The 19612-nt window shown below is 38.1% G+C and overlaps 3 protein-coding genes across 3 annotated transcripts; 1 reads left to right on the top strand and 2 right to left on the bottom strand.

Moving 5' to 3' along the window:
- Positions 1–3073: 3073 nt before the first annotated feature.
- LOC136277758 (E3 ubiquitin-protein ligase TRIM56-like) lies at positions 3074–5129 on the bottom strand. The gene has a single exon (XM_066160421.1). It carries the CDS (start codon positions 5085–5087, stop codon positions 3969–3971), a length of 1119 nt encoding a protein of 372 aa, XP_066016518.1. The 5' UTR covers positions 5088–5129; the 3' UTR covers positions 3074–3968.
- Positions 5130–7126: 1997 nt separating this feature from the next.
- Positions 7127–9455, bottom strand: LOC131768400 (E3 ubiquitin-protein ligase TRIM71-like). The gene has a single exon (XM_059084136.2). The coding sequence runs from the start codon at positions 9442–9444 to the stop codon at positions 7207–7209; it is 2238 nt and encodes a 745-aa protein (XP_058940119.2). The 5' UTR covers positions 9445–9455; the 3' UTR covers positions 7127–7206.
- A 4253-nt stretch (positions 9456–13708) lies between these two features.
- On the top strand, positions 13709–18899 carry LOC131768377 (1-phosphatidylinositol 3-phosphate 5-kinase-like). The gene is made up of 9 exons (XM_059084118.2): positions 13709–14073; positions 14436–14501; positions 14757–14853; positions 15510–15589; positions 15966–16069; positions 16521–16649; positions 16899–16989; positions 17362–17523; positions 18132–18899. The coding sequence occupies exons 1-9, from the start codon at positions 13893–13895 to the stop codon at positions 18323–18325; spliced, it is 1104 nt and encodes a 367-aa protein (XP_058940101.2). The 5' UTR covers positions 13709–13892; the 3' UTR covers positions 18326–18899.
- The last annotated feature ends 713 nt before the right edge of the window (positions 18900–19612 follow it).

Below are 19612 nucleotides of genomic sequence, written 5' to 3'. Positions count from 1 at the left end.
TTTATTGACAGTAGATTTGATTGTGCTACCGTCTTAAATAAATTATATTTTTAAACCTGAATCTATAGCATAATAAGAGAAAGAAACTCGTAAACACACCTCGCATGGCCCCACTCGTGACCTGATCAGACTCGCACACACCCACCGAGCGTGACGTCACACATCCAACATTTCAGCGCTCTAAGAGTTCCTCTTAAAACAGGCGATAATCGTTTTCGATTTTTTTTCTCCCACTTAATACTTATTTTCCTATCATGCCAACGATCTTTAACTTTTTAGATCATTTTTTGATAATTTAATGATAACTTGTTTCACCACTGGAGGTTTCGTATAAAGAGGCGACTGCTTATTCACAATGGAGTGCTACTAATATTCCCCTTTGAAAGGGTGGAAACGTTCTAAAGGAAATTTGTATCACTCGCATGCTTTTTTTTTGTCCTACTGGAACGTGTTACAAAAACTTGATAATAAGAGAAGAAATTTATGGACTTCATCTGCGAAAGAGAGGAGAAACCCTGAGTTGACAGCGGCAATATAATGACTTTAAAAAGAGTCATTGCAAAATGGTTGCACTTTTTAAATATGAGACTGCTTTTTTGGGTGGAAGCATAATCCTGGAAAAGTCTTTACTGTTCTATTAACGCGGTACCTTCCGGAGCTGCGGTCTCAGAAAATAGAAAATGTTTTAAAAGCTTTTAGAGCTTAGATCAGTAGCCCGAGAAACGGGAGGAAGAAACGCAGAACACGCCTCACGTGGCTCCTCGCGTGACCTTATCAATTACGTAGACTCTCACGCACTTATTTTTATTACAGTTTAATCAGAAATTAGAACTTTCAAGCACGTGGTGTGCAAACTCTAGCAAAACTCTTGTTTTTAAGTTAGACTTGTTTTGAAGTTAGATTTATTCATTTTCCAATATTCCAAACTTTTCTCTTCAAGGTAACTGATGGTGAAAAGCTCATCTTTCATTGATTATTAACCATTATCTTAAATCAAAGTCAAATAATCGAGTCAGCTCTGACAACTCATAGCTACTATAATAACACAAAAGTTGCAAGAAAGGAAAATAACACATGAAGTCTTGTGATATTTGACTCTTTCATGTACAACAGCCTACTTTAAGGTGGATTCGACCTCAATCAAGTAGGTCGCCCAGGCTGTGGCGCAAAATTCTGGTATGAAAACTACAAGAACACGTTTTTCTAATTTAAATACGATACAGTTGGAAAAGAATAGAAAGAGAATTCCTGCAAAACTGATTAATATAGTCTGATTGATAAAGGTAATTGAACTGAGTGGAGTGCAATTTGGTCTGAAGTGATGCGCGTGATTTCAAAATGAATGCGCAGCGCGAGTTTGATTTGAAGTCACAAGTATGATTTGAGACCAAAATTGCACGAAATCAAGTTCAATTATTACTTTATTGCATCCATTTTGAAATTGCAAAATTCAGTTGCTAAAATACAGGATTTTTAAGTCTGAACTAATATTTTATTGATCCAGTATTGAGCTGGTTTTAATTTATAAAAAAAAATAATTCTTTCATTTTCCTGCAATGTGATGGGTTCCTTTAAACAAGCCTTGAAATCTGATTGGTTGTTATGTTTTTTAGTAAAACTGTCTCATTAGCTGGAAAAAAAGTGCTATTTAGAGCATAAAATGGTGCAATTCGTGAATAACTTGCACCAATGAGAGCCAATAAGATTAAAAGGGTCACCAGTGATTTCAAAATGGATATGAGGTTTATTAAACATTAGACTCTCCTCAAGACTTTGTACATTTACCAAAAGCCTTTGGCTGGTTATAAAATAGTTATTGACATATTCCTCAATAGATAAAGTTGAACCGTAAATTTTCCCCCGCGTCACTTTTCTTTTTCGTTTATGTTAATTGTTTGAGAACAAATGCCACTGATAGAAATAACTTTCTTGGCCCTCTACCCTCCCCCTGTGATTAATGAATAGTCTCGTTTCGGTCATTCCAAATTGATTTTTGTTTTTTGTTTTTTATTTGGTTTTTTTAACACTGCAGGTGTTCAGACTGAAAGGAAAACAATATCAGATTTCGTTTCTGGCCTAATTTCCTTCCACCCGTATATTATAACTTGTCTTATCTTGGCTCATTGAAAATTGTTCATGGAAGTGGAGGTTGATATCCACCACTTTCACCGGCACTGAGGTGAATTTCTTTCGGTTTATACCACACACAGAACCCACAAAAAAGTGTTTATCTCTGTCAATATAGCGAAACATTGTCGGAAATTAAACTCCTGAACATGATTCATTTGGAAGAATTAATTAGTTGTTTTGACAGCCGGTTTGTGAATAAAGCAATCACAGAACTTTCATGATACAAGAAACACTTTAATCAAGGATTCCTTGGATTCCTGGTTATCTGAAAAATAAAAGTGACTTGCCCGCCGTTCTTCAGCTGGAACTGTCACGAGAAATGAGAAGGTATTATTATCACAAGAAGGAGACACGATAGACTTCCACTGTGAAAAAGATTATAAGTCCTGGGTTTATGGCTGCAATGACACTTGAAGAGTCAATACATCTGTACACCCAGAAACCTGTTTAAGAGAAAAGGAAAGCCTAAAATAAATCTGACAAAGAGAGTGAAGAAAGATGACTTGACCCCGTTAAAGACGTTTATTCATGTTTTGACGCAAGAGGGAAATTTGAGACTGAATTTGAGCTGGCACCTATAGAACGATTCCTTGTATTCCTAGTTCTCAGGAATGTGAAACTGACCCGCTCACCATTCTTTACTCGGCTGGAACATGTCACGAAAAACTTGAAGAAATTTTTAAAGATCACTTAGAAGAGATAACCGTGGACTTTTAACTTCACGAATTCTACGAAAGAGAAGAGAAGCCCTGGGTTTATGGTTACGATGACTCTTGATAAGACTTTGTAGCCGTAAACCAAGCAATTTGTTAAAGGAAAGCTTAAAATAAATCTTACAAAGAGAGGAAAAAAAGATAACTTGTCCTTCTTCCAGACGTTTATTCTTGTCTTTCACAAAGAGAAATCTGCTGACACTGAACTTGGCTTTTATTGTATACGAAGACTAATTTTTTTGGTGAAGTACTATTATGCTGGGATTTTTCATTCCTCTTTGTTATGTGGCTTCTAAAAGGGAAGTGTAGAATTGTGTCACGAACAGTCACGTTGCATATCAATTTGTCACTAGTTGATAGGTCTTGTTTGTATAGTTTTGTCTGTTAATTCCGTTTCGTGTTTTTTAAACATTATTTTCAGGCTCGCGGGCGGTTAAAAAAAAAATAAAATTTGGAAAAAAATTAAGTTATTCTCAGAAACTATACTTTATAAGGGTGGAAACTTATCTCATGAAAAAGTAGTGGAATATCTTACAATTAGCAAGGTTGTAAATCTATTCACTACAATATTGGAATTTCCAAAAAAGACAACTCTTACAAAACAGATAAACACACTCTGATTACTGTATTATGTTTTCTACTACTGAAATCTGCAGGCCACACTGATGATTTACATAAAAGCCTTTGTCTTCGTACATAAAAGTTAATGACATATTCCCCTTAGCTTAAGACAAAGCAGTAATGAAAACTGTCTCCTGCATTACTTTAATTTTTTCTTCCCAGCGAAGTGAGTCACGAACAAATACAGAGCATAAAAAGTGGTCTTAACTCTTCCTAAAAGTTACTTCTAAAACAGCATGATCTTATACAGGGAACTGTGTAATACAGTTTACAGTCACTTGACATTTTCCTGGATCTCTGGGACTATACTTGACTTGATAGAGTCCATCTTTACAGTCATTTATTTGTATTTCTGACGTGCATTCTCGTCCCTGTTCGTTCCTGATCTCCACCGTTACATGGTCACGTTCATCGTAACACTGTCTTCCTTCGGTGTCCTTTGTTGTCAAGGTAAAGTGAGCTTCACGGAAAGCAATTCCTTCCTCCAGTCCTTTGCCTTCAATATTACAATAACCTGCTTTTGTTGGTTTTTTCAAAATTCCAATTTATTTGGTTTTGAGTGTTAAATAACTTATAATTTTCCACGAAGACAAAATGAGCCACAAATTTGGGGTCACAGTCGGTTGGCTCGATTGGATGAACTCCTTCAAAGATGGTGTCTAATGATTTCTTTAGTTGAACGATTTCGAATTCAGCGTTTGAACTTCGGGTTAAAAGTTTCTCAGCCTTCTCCAGAGATGATTTTATGGCCGTCATTTGACGCTCGATCTCGGTCTTTCGCCTTGTTATACTTTCAATCGACTTGCTTGTTTCTTTCGCCACCTCTTCGAATATGTTTTTCTTTTTAGCTTCAATGACTGCAATTAAATTGTCAACAAATGTTTGAATCTCTCTCTTCACGTCTTCGCCTTGTTGTATCAGTGTGGCACAGTCTTCATCAAGTCGGCTTACGGCATTTATCTTTGCTTGTAAATTGTGTCGCTGTTTTTCAATGAAAGACTTTAATTCAGTCTTTTGTCTCTCGGCTTCCTCTTTGATTAACTTTATATTATGACCACCATGCTCTATTGTGACACAAATTTGGCAAACTGGCGTTTCACAGTCTTTGCAAAAATACTTTAGCTCTTCTTTGTTATGAACTTCCTTAGGACAGAAAGCAGGTCGTTTCATCACATCTTCATAGTCCTTGTCTTGAAAGTCTTTGAGCGCCAGAACACGATGATCTTTATTGTTGCGAATGATGTTGTGTCCAATGATGCACTTCTCACACCAAAACACGCAACAATTAAAACAATAACAACTCTCGGCGCTTTTCTTGTCGCAATTTCCACATCGTACTCGGCTGGTTTTGCACTCTTTAATTGCTAGCACATCAATCAAGCCGTTCAGATAAAAGCTGGTAGGAAGATCTTTCAAATCGCCACTTTCAGGCACTCTGCTAATAGCTTGACACTTTGGGCATCTGATTGTGTCTCGGCCATGGCTTGTTGTGTGCCAGTGTTTCAAGCAGTGCAGACAAAACGTGTGTAGACATGGAAGGTGCTTTGGATCTGTGTACACGTTAGTACACACTGGGCACGAAACTTCCTCGCGAAGATTGTGAAGCAAAGTTTTGATATCCATGTGTTTTTCACTAAGAACTGAACATACGCTCGATCAAGCGACTTTTCGAGAGTCTCGGAATTGAACTTGAGACAATGAGGCCTGGTGACTTTCTTGTTTTAGCTATTCTGGGAATAAGTTATTTGTTTTGACAGCACGGTTTGTGTATAAACCAATCATGAAACGTTGTTAATCCTAATAACATTTAAATTATAATTTTGTCTTAGATTCCTGATTCTAAGGAATGTGAAGTGATTTTTCACTCAGTTCTTTATTTGGCTGAAACATTTTACGAAAAACTTGAAGATATCAAAGATCACTAGAGAGAGACATTCATAAACTCATTCTGAGAATGAGTAGAGAAGAAGAGTTGATTTAGCAAAGGCCTAAAATAAATCAGCCTTATTAAGAGAGTGAATAAAGATAACTTGACCTTCTGACAGAAGTTTGTTCATGTGTTGATGCGAGGAGGAAATTTAAGACTGTGTATCTGCTAACACTGAAACTTGGCTTTGTTTGTTTAAGAAGACTGATTTCTTATGAAGTGCTACTTAGCTGACATTTGTTATTTAGTTCTCCTTATCATGTGGCTTCTGAGAGAGTAGGAGCTTCACTAACGCAAACTTCATTGAAGAGAATTTAGCTAATTGGGCTTTGCATTTCACTGGATTATATCCACGTTGCCCTCTCGAGCAGCGAGCCATAACTAAAACAGTGAACAAAGAAACGTAGTGCAATGTTTCGAATGTAAGTGGTTTCCTTTTTACGTGGAAGCGTCATCCTGGATAAGTCTCTTTTTCTGTTTTAATTACAGTGGATTTGCGAGTGCTACGGGTTTAAATAAAAGACATGTCATTATTATGGATCCATTGCCTGTGAAACGGAATGAAGAAGCGCGGAACTCCTTGCGTGACCTGATCAGACTCGTAGACTCGCCCACTTTAATGTCAATGCCTTCTCACAAGATTTACCTCTAGAGTAGGTAATCGTTGAAAACTGACAAGATTTTTTATCGACAGTTTTTTCTTCGTTTCTTACTGCTATACTAGTGTTTCATTTGGTAAAAAATTAGTCATTATACGTCGTAATTAACACTTTTAGAATCTCGTCGAACCTAACTCTGGTTCCAAAATCTCGCCAGAGTATTAAATACCTCGAAGTGTTTAACGTGACACGTGCTGATGGGAGAGGGCTTAAGATGCTCTACAGGACGATACTTTATCCTAAGAAAAATACCCCTTTTATCTGTGCACTGTATTTGTTTCCTACCCTGATACTGTAATTTACGTAATTTCATTTCTAGCTTCCCTTTACCATGTTTTTTTCCTCTTCAAGCTAGCTGATGATAAAAGTTCGTCTCTTATTAATTATCAATAATCATCACAGATCAGAGTCAAATCATCGAGCCAGCTCTGACATAACTCGTAACTTTTTTAATGACACAAAAAGTCTTTGTAAAGAATGGTACATAAATTCCTATGACCGTTGAACTATTTCGTGTATAACCAGCTGAAAGTTCTTAATAGTATTAAAGTCTAAATTAGTTTTCATCGATTCGAACTCTAGCAGTAGATTTTCAGCTGAGCTTAATTTCCTAATGAGAAAGTACATCTTACAATTAGCACGGTTGTAAATCCGTTTACTACAATTAGAATATGCAAAAGACAATAATTGTTTCAAAATTAATAAACAGTCATTAATGCATTATACTTTCATTTAACTACCGTGTAATATCATTTAAACAGACACTTAAACTGTAACCAATACTAAGTGCTTCTCAATAATCTTTGCTTAAACTTGAAAAACTTGAATTTCATTCAGACTAACAAAATGTGCACCTCCACTTTCATTCCTAAGAATGCTGTTTGATGCTACAAAAACAGTTGATTATTCCAGCCCACTACCTTCTCTCTAAGACTGATTAATAGTCTTGGTTAGTCTCTTCCTATTTTTGCAAAACCACCACTTAATGTTCGGGTTGAAAGGAGGCAGAATTTAAAATTAATTTCTGAACCACTATTCACCCCTCCCCTCCCTCCCCTCCCTGTAATTCATAACTATTGAACTATAACGTATATTGAACTCTAAATTATGTATTGTTTGATTTTTGTTTGGCAAAAAACTCCAAATGTGAACAAGTCTATTCCATTATCTGTATACGATTGTTTAAAGAGTCAGAGACAACAATGTGGCCATTTCTAAGAACTGCTAAGGCGGTTGGATTATTGAACTCTCCTAAATTGCCACCCTTTTTTCCAAACTTGCCGAGAAACTTTCCATTCAGTTCAAATACTTGTATTCTGTGGTTATTTTCGTCACAGACCATCAAATGACCTGATTTGTTCACCAACAAATTACTGGGATTATTAAACTCCCCATCCCCTCTACCCTTCGTTCCAAACTTGTACTGAAACTTTCCTTTCCTGCTGAACACTTTGATACTATGTTCACCATAGTCTGACACTATGAGATATCTTTCATATTGAATACAGTGGAAAGGAAGAGTAAAATTGCCATGCTCTTCTATCTTCGTTAGAAAATTGCCATCAGGAGAAAAGATCTTAATCGGCCTGTTAACTGATTCAGTGACAATGATATTCCCATTACTGCCTACTGATAAACCACGGGGACAACTGAGCTGACTATCAAGGCTTCCTGTCCCACCAAAGGATCCCACGTAATCACCCTTCCCACTAAAAATCTGGATTCTATTGTTCCTAGAGTCTGCTACGAAAATATGCTCATTATTATAATATGTTATTCCGGAGGGAGAGTTAAATTCTCCTTTTCTGGTACCACGCCGACCGAACGATCTTAAGTAATTCCCTTCACAGTTAAATATTTGGACTCTGTGGTTGTCGCGATCAGTTACAGCTATCTCATCCTTAGCATTTACTGCTACCCCCCATGGAAAACTAAACATTCCTTCGGACGAGCCCACTTTCCCGAAAGAAAGTACAGGTTTAAACTGAAATGGTGTTACCTGCACAGCAAAAGGACTGTCACGGACATGTTCTCCGTTTACCTTTACAGCCACTTGACATTTTCCTGGATCTCTGGGACAATATCTGACCTGATAGAGTCCATCTTTACAGTCATTTATTTGTATTTCTGACGTGCATTCTCGTCCTTGTTCGTCCCTGATCTCCACCGTTACATGGTCACCTTCATTGTAACACTGTCTTCCTTCGGTGTACATTGTTGTCAAAGTAAAGTGAGCTTCACGGAGAGCAATTCCTTCCTCCAGTCCTTTGCCATCAACGACACACTGACTTGCCTTTGTTCCTTTTTTCAAAGTTCCAATCAGTTCGGTTTTGACAGTGTTGAACAACTTATAATTTTCCACGAAGACAAAATGAGCCACAAGTTCGGGGTCACAGTCGGATGGCTCAGCTTGATGAACTCCTTCAAAGATGGCGTCTAATAATTTCTTCAGTTGGACGATTTCAGCGTTTGTACTTCGGGTGAAAAGTTTCTCAGCCTTCTCCAGAGATGATTTTATGGCCGTCATTTGACGCTCAATCTCGGTCTTTCGTCTTGTTATGCTTTCAATCGACTTGCTTGTTTCATTCTCCACCTCTGCGAATATGTTTTTCTTGTTTGCTTCAATGACAGCAATTAAATTGTCAACAAATGTTTGAATCTCTCTCTTCACATCTTCGCCTTGTTGTATCAGTTTGACACATTTTTCATCAAGTCGGCTTATGGCATCCATCTTTGCTTGTAAATTGTGTCGCTGTTTTTCTATGAAAGACTTAATCTCAGTCTTTTGTCTCTCGGCTTCTTCTTTGATTAACTTTATCTTATGACCACCATGCTCTATTGTGACACAAATTTGACAAACTGGCGTTTCACAGTCTTTGCAAAAATACTTTAGCTCTTCTTTGTTATGATCTTCCTTAGGACAGAAAGTAGGTCGTTTCATCACATCTTCGTAGTCCTTGTCTTGAAAGTCTTTGAGCGCCAGGACACGATGATCTTTATAGCTGCGAATGATGTTGTGTCCAATGATGCACTCGTCACACCAAAACACGTAGCAGTGAAAACAATAAGAACTCTCGGGGCTTTTCTTGTCGCAATTTCCACATCGTACTTGGCTGGTTTTGCACTCTTTAATTGCTAACAAGTCTATCAAGCCGTTCAGATAAAAGCTGGTGGGAAGATCTTTCAAATCGCCACTTTCAGGTACTCTGCTAATAGCTTGACACTTTGGGCATCTGATTGTGTCTCGGCCATGGCTTGTTGTGTGCCAGTGTTTCAAGCAGTGCAGACAAAACGTGTGTAGACATGGAAGGTGCTTTGGATCAGTGTACACGTTGGTACACACTGGGCACGAAACTTCCTCGCGAAGATTGTGAAGCAACGTTTTGATATCCATGTGTTTTTAGTCGGGCGACCGACTATAGGTTTATTGGGATTTCTCCACAAAGCCTCGTCACGTGCAATGGGGAATACCGCAAACACGTAATGAAGGCGCAACATTCTTACCATCATGTTGAACATGGCGGATTTGTAGAATATCTTGGCGAATGGTGTCACCTTTTCTACGCTCAAGCATACAGACCCAAACACCGTTCGCGGTAGACCCACTCTAAAAGATGACTTGTGTAATGAGCGTATATTTCGAAACGGGTCGTTCCGTGAACTCAAAATAGCAAAAGAATCATATTATTTAGCGAAGGTCTCACCAGAATCAAACCAGAAATCAAATGAGTTATCAGTGAACAGAAAATGTGGACAGAATGACCGAAGAAAATTTGCTGATAAAGACAAGGTGCCTCGTTATCAAACTCTAGGAAACGACGACAAAGATGCCTTGTTGGACTTTCATCAGAGTGAGGATAACGTAATTGTTATATTTATGTGACCTCTATCGTGATTATTAAGCTTACATTTGTTATGTTTTTGTTCAAACAGAGTACATTATCAGCTGTTATTTTTTCCATTTGTTCCATTAGTTTTGTCGCTTTTGTGCGTATATTATATCTGCGTATTGTTGAGCAGGAATGTTTGTTTGGTACCAAACGAAGTGGTGTCAAATGAATGTGATGATGTATTGGACAATGTAGCGCCATGTAGAGAACAGAAGTGTGGCGAATCAGCGTTGTGTATACAACAAAATGATGTTGCAAAATAAATAAAATATGCAAAAGAATTTAGGTCTCGTTATGCGATGTTTGTTAATCGTTGTAATATTAACAATGGTGATTACCATGTGCGAAGACGATTCGATCGTGAGTCCAACAGAATACCTGTATGAAAACTAGAAAAGTTCTCTCGTAAAAACAAACAAATAAAGAAGTTAGTGTGCAGGCGAATTCTTAAAGACATTCCTGTCTTGTCAAAAATGTATCGCTATGTCAAATGCAGACTTAGAACAAGGAGATGACAATATCAAGTTTGTACAAAAGATGAGAAAAAAATGGCATTCTACACGGTCAACACTGAATCGAAAATCGTCGCGTTCTCGAGAGTCTTTGGGCAAATATCTATCTTTGTATTGCTGTAATACATTATTAAGTGTGTAAAAGAATGCGAGCCACAGAGGTCATTGTGCTACACTGAATCTGTGTAATGACATTGAAACAAATCCTGGGCCTCCTATATGGTATTGATCCTACTCTAACAATCAAGGCACCATATAGTCGAGGTGATATTATGTACTTTGGTGAAAATGCTGGAAAACAATGTGTTGCTATGAGTTTGATTGCTTTGATTTATAATAAGATAAAAGGAATACATACCTGTGATAACCTAATACAAATTTTGGAGATGGGTAATCAATTGCATTCAACACTGTCACAATGTACAGGGCAGGTATATTTAATGCAAACTGAATTACCGTCAATGATTACTTTATCTGAGGAAAACTACCAGCTTAATTATAGTGAAAGCTACACTGGTAATCTACATCATTGTAATTCAATAATTGAGGGATATCAGTACAGTATGTCTATAGACAGGGCTTTTGAATCACTCTTATCACAAAATTACTCTTCATTTATTCTGATAATAGAATGTATCGGTGTCAGTATCCATCATACTGATAATGGGAATTATAAGATATTTTACTCTCATGCAAGAGACGAATATGGTAGAAGCCATCCCTCAGGTACATGTGTACTATTAGAAGTACCATCTATTCAGGGCTTAGTACAGTATTTCCAGACTATAGACTCCCTCAGTGACAGTTATGAACTTAGAGGATTGCAGATTAGTACATATGAAGTAACTAGAGTGAACAATTTGAGAGAAGAACACAACTACTCTTGCAAACAATGTTCTGTTGTGGGGTGTGGGGCTTTATGCAATCAGTGTTACTCAGTGGCGAAGTCTTGTAGTTATTAAAATTCCAAAACCCTTTGTTGCCTAGCTGACCAAGGAAATAAATTATATCGTAACATGGGCATCAAGAGGTGTCTAAAAATGGCAGATTTATACAAGAGTCTTGATATTTGTGGAGTTGAGATATCAGTTCAACTTAAAGCTCAAAGCTATGGGATGTTATCTACTAGTTTGAACAATACAAAAAACAAGTTGAAAAACTTAATTTTCAACAACTAAAGTGGAAATACAGGGTTCTTATTGTGGCTTGCAAGTTACTGTATTACTTGTATTTTTCAACAAACAGTCAGAGCAAAGTACATGTTCTCCTTATTGACCTATGAAGATACTTGTGAACCTGCAATACAACAAATAAAAATAAGTGGTATACCACCATTCATACAAGTTATTTCTAACATTGTTACAAAGAAACTAAAAACAGATATTGTTCACTATGAAATGCAATTTTTGTCTTGCACATCTAACATGGACCTTCATCAAATCAAACACATCATGGAAAAGCACAGAAAAAAATGTAATTATGACAACATGGAATCTGCTCCAAAAAAGAAAAGACTGCAACAGATAAGTTCTAAAAAAAATAGGATACAAAGTTAGACTACAGCATGAGAGTGAGACAATCCCAACTATTGATGTCTGCATTAAAGAATTCAAAGAGAAAATCAGAGAAGGTCCTTATTATGTATGCTGTGTATGCAACAGAATGCTGTATAAGAAATCAGTTAAAAACTTCTTAAGTACTAAATACTCCAATCAACACTATTTTAGCATTCAGACTTCATTTGATGGTAAGGAGTATATTTGTAACACATGTAACTCAAAAGTTAAACAAGGTAACGTTCCTTGTCAAGCTGTGATAAACAACAAGTATGTTGATGATACACCAGTTGAGCTTGTCTCTCTTGAAAAACTAGAGCAGACACTAATAGCTCAGAGAATAGTATTTGTAAAGATTATTGTTATGCCCAAAGGTCAACAGAGGAAAGTAAAAGGTGCAATTTGTAATGTACTGGTTGAATGTGATCAGACAAGTAGTCTTTTACACGCCCTCCTGAGAGATCTGGTATAATCCTTTTAAAACTCAAAAGAAAGTTACAATTCAGAGGTCATGTATACTTTCAAGCAGTAAGGCCTCACTTTGTCTTACAAGCCTTGCAATGGCTTAAGGCAAATAATACATTGAAAAAGACATACAAATTGATGTTAATAATATTGATACAAATCTGACTGTACTGCATGAGACAGATAATTCTATAACAGTAAATGAAGCAACAGGTTCTACAAACAATTCAGTAACAGATGATTGTGTAGAAGACACTGAAGATTCAATACCAGTAAACCAGGAAAAATCTTCATTCCAAAATCAAATTAATGACTTAAATGACTTAAATGATAATAATGAAGAAATTGAAGACCCTTTAAATGAGCATAGAATGCCAATCAATCAAACATGCTTGCAATCCATTATCCCTACCTATCCTGTGATGGTAGATAATAATAATGAGCAGTCATCAGGAAATGAAATTTATAGCATTGCACCAGGAGAGAACAAACACCCTGTTTCATTCATGACTGATAAACAATGTGAAGAACTAGCTTTCCCAGTGTTGTTTCCTAAGGGAAGATATGGGTACACAGCTGAACATGAAATTATGTTATCACCAGTAAAGTACTTTAATGCATGACTCCTACATTATAGTGGAAAATTTGCTAGAAACCCAGAGTATCTTTTCTTTGCACAATTTATAATTGAGCAGAAAAAAGTTTCAGACAGCATCAATATTGCATTAAAAAAGGTTCCTGGTCATTCTGTCACTGCTGCTCAATTAAGATCCAGTCCATAAGGCTTACAAAATCTAATTTCTCAAGACCAAGCTTATTTATTTTTGAGATAAATTCCAGGTACTCCACCTTACTGGCAAAAATTTATGTATGAGGTAGTTGCTATGGTGAAACAACTTGGTATTCCAACATGGTTTATGAGGCTATCATGTGCTGATCTTAGATGGCCAGAACTGTTCCAAATCATTGCCAAAATGCAAGGGAAAAAGATGACAAATGAGGAACTTGATGCATTGTCTTACAATGAAAGGTGCCAAATTCTGAATACAAATCCTGTTATAGTAGCTAAGCACTTTCAATATAGAGTGGAGACATTTTTCAATGAAGTGTTAGTTAGCAAAGCGAATCCAATTAGCAAAATAGTTTATTATGCATTATGTATAGAATTTCAGATGAGAGGATCTCCCCATTTACATGCATTAATCTGGACTTCAGACTGTCCTAACTTGACTGATGACAACAAGCAGGCAGACACCAGTAAGAGCAGTTTCGATCTACGTCTGAGGCCCCACAGCTTCGCTAACTAAAGCACTCTTTCGCTCAGGTTATGTGCATTTAGACATTGTGAATCCCGAAACGAGATTGGCAGTGGGAGAAGAAGGGGAAACGCCTTCTGTTGCCAAAGAAAAGTTAGAATTCATGAGCAAAAGTCAAGAATTCCACGCAGAGCCTGAGCCACAGACCACCCAACATGCTAAACACCGAAAAGTGGAGAGAGTTGTGTTTACAAAAGGGAAGAACAACGCCCCTTGTCCCAAGGACGACGCAAAGAAGGTGGAGAATAACGCGCCGCCAGACATTCCGGCACAAGATGACATCGGTAAGAATGAACAAGATTTTTTTTTCGTCAACGAGTGAGACGGCTGGGTGCCATAAAAGTATTTCGATGTTCTTGGGGAGGGGGAAGAGGCTTGTTAGTTAGGTGCCAAGAAATATTCTCCAAAGGCGAGGAAGCTGAAAGAAGATACTCTGACTGTATCTTGTTCGAAAAAGGGGGAAAAAGAAGAAGCCTGGGAACAATATTGATTAAAAAAGAGGAATATGGACTACTTAAGTCGTCGAGATTTGCTCTTAAGAACCTCCCCGTGAAATGCAATGGAAACACAATTGAGGAAGAGTTGACCGATAGTGACGTTTTTCTAGTTTCATTTGATGTTTGTGATCTTTTGTCTTTCTCGGTAGGACTCTTGCAGTTTGGCTTTCAAAGGAAGGATGCTTACCCAGTTGTGGATTTTCATGTTAAGCACCGTAAGAAAGTTTTGCTCGTTTGTTTGCACGTTTGTTTTACAGGGAGAGCCTTGTTTCAGAGCTTAAATGAATGCTTGAGAGCGTTACGCTATCTTTACTTGACGGGTCATGCAAAAGAAAGCGAGGGCAGGTCGTGTGACTGTTTCAACTTTTTCCACTCATTTTTCCCGAGACTATTTGGTTTAGACTTTTTTGACTGAACAAACGTATGCCTTTATCGGGGATACTGAAAGCTCATCTTTGTTTTAATTTCAGAGTTTGCTGACAGTACTTGCCGATTTTACTGCAGTATCTATTACGCGGAGCAATTCAGATCTCTGCGAAAGAGGATCTTTCCTGACGGCGAGGAGAAGTAAGTTAATAACGTTGATGTTTTTTTCCTTCGTCGTTTATTTTCTTGGTTGTATTTTTTTAACATTTTAACTTTAGTCGGCTGCATTTCCTTGACCTCATTGATACCTGCACCATTGCTGAAGCTGATTCGTGTGGCACCTTGCGCAGGAGGAAACTGCCCTTTTGTTTTTATTATTAAACAAAGTAGCAAGACAAATTTCTTTGAGTGCAAAGTATGAGAGCTGCACGATTGCAATTGTCTTGGTAAAATTGCCGATATTTTGTGTGTATTCTGCAAGATATTAGCCAACGCCTAAAAAGGACTGGCGTCTAATTTCTTCTTACAGTATCACCCTTGAATTGAATGTTAAGGTCATGAGAATAATGGAAATGATCACCAATTTAAGAAGCTAAAGATTGTCAAACAAATTCTCCTTGTTAGTAGCACAGGAAATGTGGAGAGATCAGTGTGGAGAATATGAATACTAATATTAGGGTGTAAAGGGTTACGGTTTTGGTTGATATTTTCCTGCTTACAGCCATTTTTTTTTTTTGCCAAAATTGCTAGACGATCATCGAAGCTTAGAGTATGGTGAAAATTACCCACATTCTCCCCTCCCTTGCAACTGAAAGGTATTCCAGTGCAGACAGTTTTTTGCACATTATATCCTCTAGGTACATCCGTTCCCTGCAGCATTCAGTTTCATGGGGAGCACGTGGTGGAAAATCCGGATCTGCCTTTTTCAAGTCATTCGGTGAGAAACTAAATGGATACACAGAAAAAAGAAATCTACTAATTTAGATTAGATATTTCCGACTATCCGCAGCGGTCACGTTGGATTTTATTTTTATTTCCTGACGATTTATTTCGAGTCGGATATTCGATGTTTTAACGCTTATTTGTAACGTTCACAAAATGACCGCTTTTCAAGAAGAAATAGATCTGGCATCTGAACTGCCGTTGGCTTCATTAACCCTCGTCTCTCATTCAACCTTGCTCAAACACAGAAAACGAAGTGCAACATTGCACTAAGGAAGATGAGTCGAAAATAAGGTTTAAAGAAAGAAAATTGAGATCCTTCTCCACACAATTGCGAATTCATCGGTAATGTGTCAACGATAACTTTACAGATGACCGGTTTGTCATGAAGCAGATGTCAAGACTGGAGTTGCAGTGTTTTCTGGAGTTTGCACCACACTACTTCTGCTACATCAATAAAGCTCTAGATGAACAGGTATGGTACGGGAACGTGGTGGGGCAGTGGTAACGTTGTGGTAGGGGGACGTGGTGGGGCAGTGGTAACGTTGTGGGATCCGGACTCGAGGCCTAAATGGAGTCGCTACATTATGTCCATGGAGAAGATTATTTGCTCCCACAATGCCTCTCTCTACTCAGAGGTGTAGATGGGTACCAACGAAATACCGAAAGAAGGGGGGGTGAGGTATTGTGCTTGAGTAGCATCATATCCTGGGGGGGGGGGTGAGTAAAACTACGATAGAGCCCAGTCTGCGCTCTCGCAGAATGAGTTACTCTGTTCATGTGCAGACCTCTGCCTTTAAAAAGCGATGATGGGGTTACCCAACACGATGACTTTACTTGCACTTCATACTTTGCACTCTGGTAGTAAATTTCCTTCGCATAGCATCAGAAAATGGATTTATATTGTTTTCTTGTTTTCTTGATAGCGACCGACCTTGTTGGCAAAGATCCTGGGGATATACAGGATTGGTTACAAGAACTCACAGACAGGTGCTACGATGAGACAGGATGTGCTTGTTATGGAAAATTTGTTTTACGACCGCAAAATCGACAAGGTATGAAACTGGAGTATCTTACCAATAAAATAGAAAAATCTACGACATGTAATTTACAATAATGGTCTTTTTTCTTCTTTTCCTTTTTTTTTTTATTTGCGCAAATTTTTCACAATTCGGTGGGATCTTAGATCTCTAAGCTCGAACTCTTTCAAAGTTGCCTTTTTGCGACAATAAGTCTTAACTGGTCGCAAGCATTAATTCAAGTTTTCTATCTGAAACTTGACGCCTAATGCTTTATTTCTTCAGACTTTCGATTTAAAAGGTTCCATGAGAAGCCGGTACGTTCAGACTTCCGGGATGAAGAACGATGTATTACTGCACGAGTACCTGCTTGAAAGTGAGTCAAAGAGGACTGAATCGATTCTTTTTATGGGTTTTTGTGGTAAATTTTACCGTTTAACTAGTTGTAACCCCTTGTAAATCACGTTAGTTTCTATTTGGACTTTTAGGCTCTGACAGAGTACTGTATTCTTCCCGCGCCTGCCTTCTTCTCCGCGGTTACTCGCTGGAGGAATATTTCTCGTGCTAACTACTAACAGTTTGTTTCGCGCGTTTTTCTTTTTCGCATGCGTTCTGCCCTTTCCACTTAGAAACATTTCTAGTATCTGCAGAATTTCTGTTTGTCACTGGGGATTTTCCACGAGTCGTTGACAAACAACACCCTGTTTAATTATACAGAAATTAATTTCAACTCCTTTTTCTGTTCCAGTGATCCGTGAGTGCCCGATATTTATCCGCCCGCATTCCAAAGCCATTCTCTCACGTGCTATTCACAACGACACCGAGTTCCTTGCTCAGCAGATGGTGATGGATTATTCACTGTTGGTAGGCATAGACGAAGCCCGGTCTGAACTGGTCACCGGAATCATAGGTGAGTCAGGCAGAGCTTCTTAAAAAGGGACAACATTAGGCAGGGTTGTCAAAGCGGATGAAAGTAGAAGACAAGCAAGGCCAATGTGAACGTCATTTACTTTCTTCAGATTTCGAGTAAGACGGAGAACTATTCATTTAAAATGTCCAAAGCGCTCCACAAAGCTTACACGCAACCCTCGAAAGAATTCGGAACGTGGACCCTGTTCACCCATTTGGTAAATTTTGTATCTAATCCCACTCAAAACTGCGTAATGGCTGCTGTACAATTTTCTTCGATAGCATTTCAATTGTACGATTTTTCTTCGGCAATCCTAGTTAAATGACATGAAAGTAGCCGGTTCAAAATGGCAGACTAGCCGGCAGTATTGGTCGACTGCAGACTCTTATTAACAGCTCTACTTAGGCCCGGTGCAGACGCCGTACTCTACTTAAGCCTTATCTAATTCTGTGAATCAGGTCTACGCGAAGTTCGGCTTCTCAGTCAATTCGATACAATTAATGGAATTCCGTTCGACTCAGCTTTTCTTTACATCATGCTCACGTAACATGCACGACAAGTTGTGCGTGAAAATGGAGATCTTTTTCATGCACTTTTCTGTTCTGCAGATTTTATTCGAACATTCACTTGGGATAAGAAGTTGGAGATGTACGTAAAAGCCAGCGGCATTCTTGGAGGCCAAGGAAGAATGCCTACAGTAGTGTCCCCGGAGTTGTACAGGACACGATTCACTGAGGCCATGCACAGATACTTTCTTATGGTCCCTGATAAATGGACAGGGCTTGGAAGTGACCTTGACTAAGGGGCCATTGTAGACGTGTACCTCTCATCAAAGCCTTGTTCAAATACTTTAGTGGTGATTTCAAAATAATGGACCGTGCTTGGAAGTGAACACGTTTAAGATACCGCCATGTTGTCCTCATTTTACTATGGTGCATGATTCACGGAAGCCTCCCATAGGTGCTTTATTATGGTTCCCAGTTGAGAAATAGTCCGGTTCTGAATAACGGACTTCTTTGCTGATGCTCGGAATGCTGGGAACTGATTGGACGGCATCCATCTTACACAAATCCCTCTTACATTCGCTTCTAACTGTACCTGCAATTGCTGGGATACGTTCTGGAATTAGAGGATACAGCAGATCAAGATACGAACGCTTTTTTCCATAGACGATCATTCTTAGACAAATATACTTGCATACTTCAGGGGAAGGGAGGGGCTACATGTTCCCTTGTTGACGGTATTTGTAATTGAATCTATAATTTATGTAACGAAAAGTTTGTATAGAATTTAATGAAATTGTAAATTATTTGTAGAAATGATGAATGGAGAGGAAGATTGATATTATCTTATTAAAACAGAGATAATGAAAATGATACGCACATACTGAAAGAAATGTTGAAATGACATAATGTTTGTTTTTCTAGAGGTTTATATGTATATTTGTGCAGCCTTTATTATTTTATCTTTAGTCGAAAGAACCTTCCCGCGAATTGGAAGGGAGTTCTTCTCCACGAGACTTGGCAAGGGTTCGATGTTGCGTTTTATTGGTCGGCGGCACGACTGCATGGGCATACATCTAAATGAGGTGCGAAAACTGCGAATTTCTTTAGAGGCCAAATACTCGAGGTTTGTTTTTTAAAGAGTAACCTCTTCTTAAACCAATTTATGGGATGTGTAGATTTGTACGATTTTCATGAAAATTGCCCACGCTCTTAAGGGTATGAGGCTTTTATGAAATTCGAAATATTCAGTCTTTCGTGACGTCCTGGAGCGTGAAAACAACCGAAATATTTTCCAACTTCAAAATAGATCTTCTAATTAACCATTAGGGACAACGAAAAAGCCTCAAACCATTTGTTAGCCCATTATCTGCTGAATGATACCGTCCAGTTTTTTGGAGGTCGGCGGTAACGTGGAGACTGGTAATTCAGTAAAGTAAATACCGTAAGTTTTTTGTTTAAAGGCTCTCGCGCACCTAAAAAAATAAAAAAGTAGAAAAAAACCTAGTTATTCTCAGAATCTACACTGTATAAGCTTTATAGTGTTATATAGCTTTCCGTGGTTTCTTTTATAGTTGCGCGCTTAG

This window comes from Pocillopora verrucosa, chromosome 13 (genome assembly GCF_036669915.1).
Source record: "Pocillopora verrucosa isolate sample1 chromosome 13, ASM3666991v2, whole genome shotgun sequence".
Taxonomy (NCBI): domain Eukaryota; kingdom Metazoa; phylum Cnidaria; class Anthozoa; order Scleractinia; family Pocilloporidae; genus Pocillopora; species Pocillopora verrucosa.
The sequence above is the reverse complement of the archived record's forward strand: the minus strand, read 5'-3'. Positions and strand labels throughout refer to the sequence as shown.

What these genes read in the sequence shown, in the direction of transcription:
- LOC131768400 (XM_059084136.2), bottom strand. Translation starts at nt 9,444, where the DNA reads ATGGATATCAAAACGTTGCTTCACAATCTTCGCGAGGAAGTTTCGTGC.
- LOC131768377 (XM_059084118.2), top strand. Translation starts at nt 13,893, where the DNA reads ATGAGCAAAAGTCAAGAATTCCACGCAGAGCCTGAGCCACAGACCACC. An exon ending in GGATTTTCATGTTAAGCACC is followed by an intron (nt 14,502 to 14,756) that starts GTAAGAAAGTTT and finishes TTTTAATTTCAG; the next exon opens with AGTTTGCTGACAGTACTTGC. An exon ending in ACTGGTCACCGGAATCATAG is followed by an intron (nt 17,524 to 18,131) that starts GTGAGTCAGGCA and finishes TCTGTTCTGCAG; the next exon opens with ATTTTATTCGAACATTCACT.
- LOC136277758 (XM_066160421.1), bottom strand. Translation starts at nt 5,087, where the DNA reads ATGGATATCAAAACTTTGCTTCACAATCTTCGCGAGGAAGTTTCGTGC.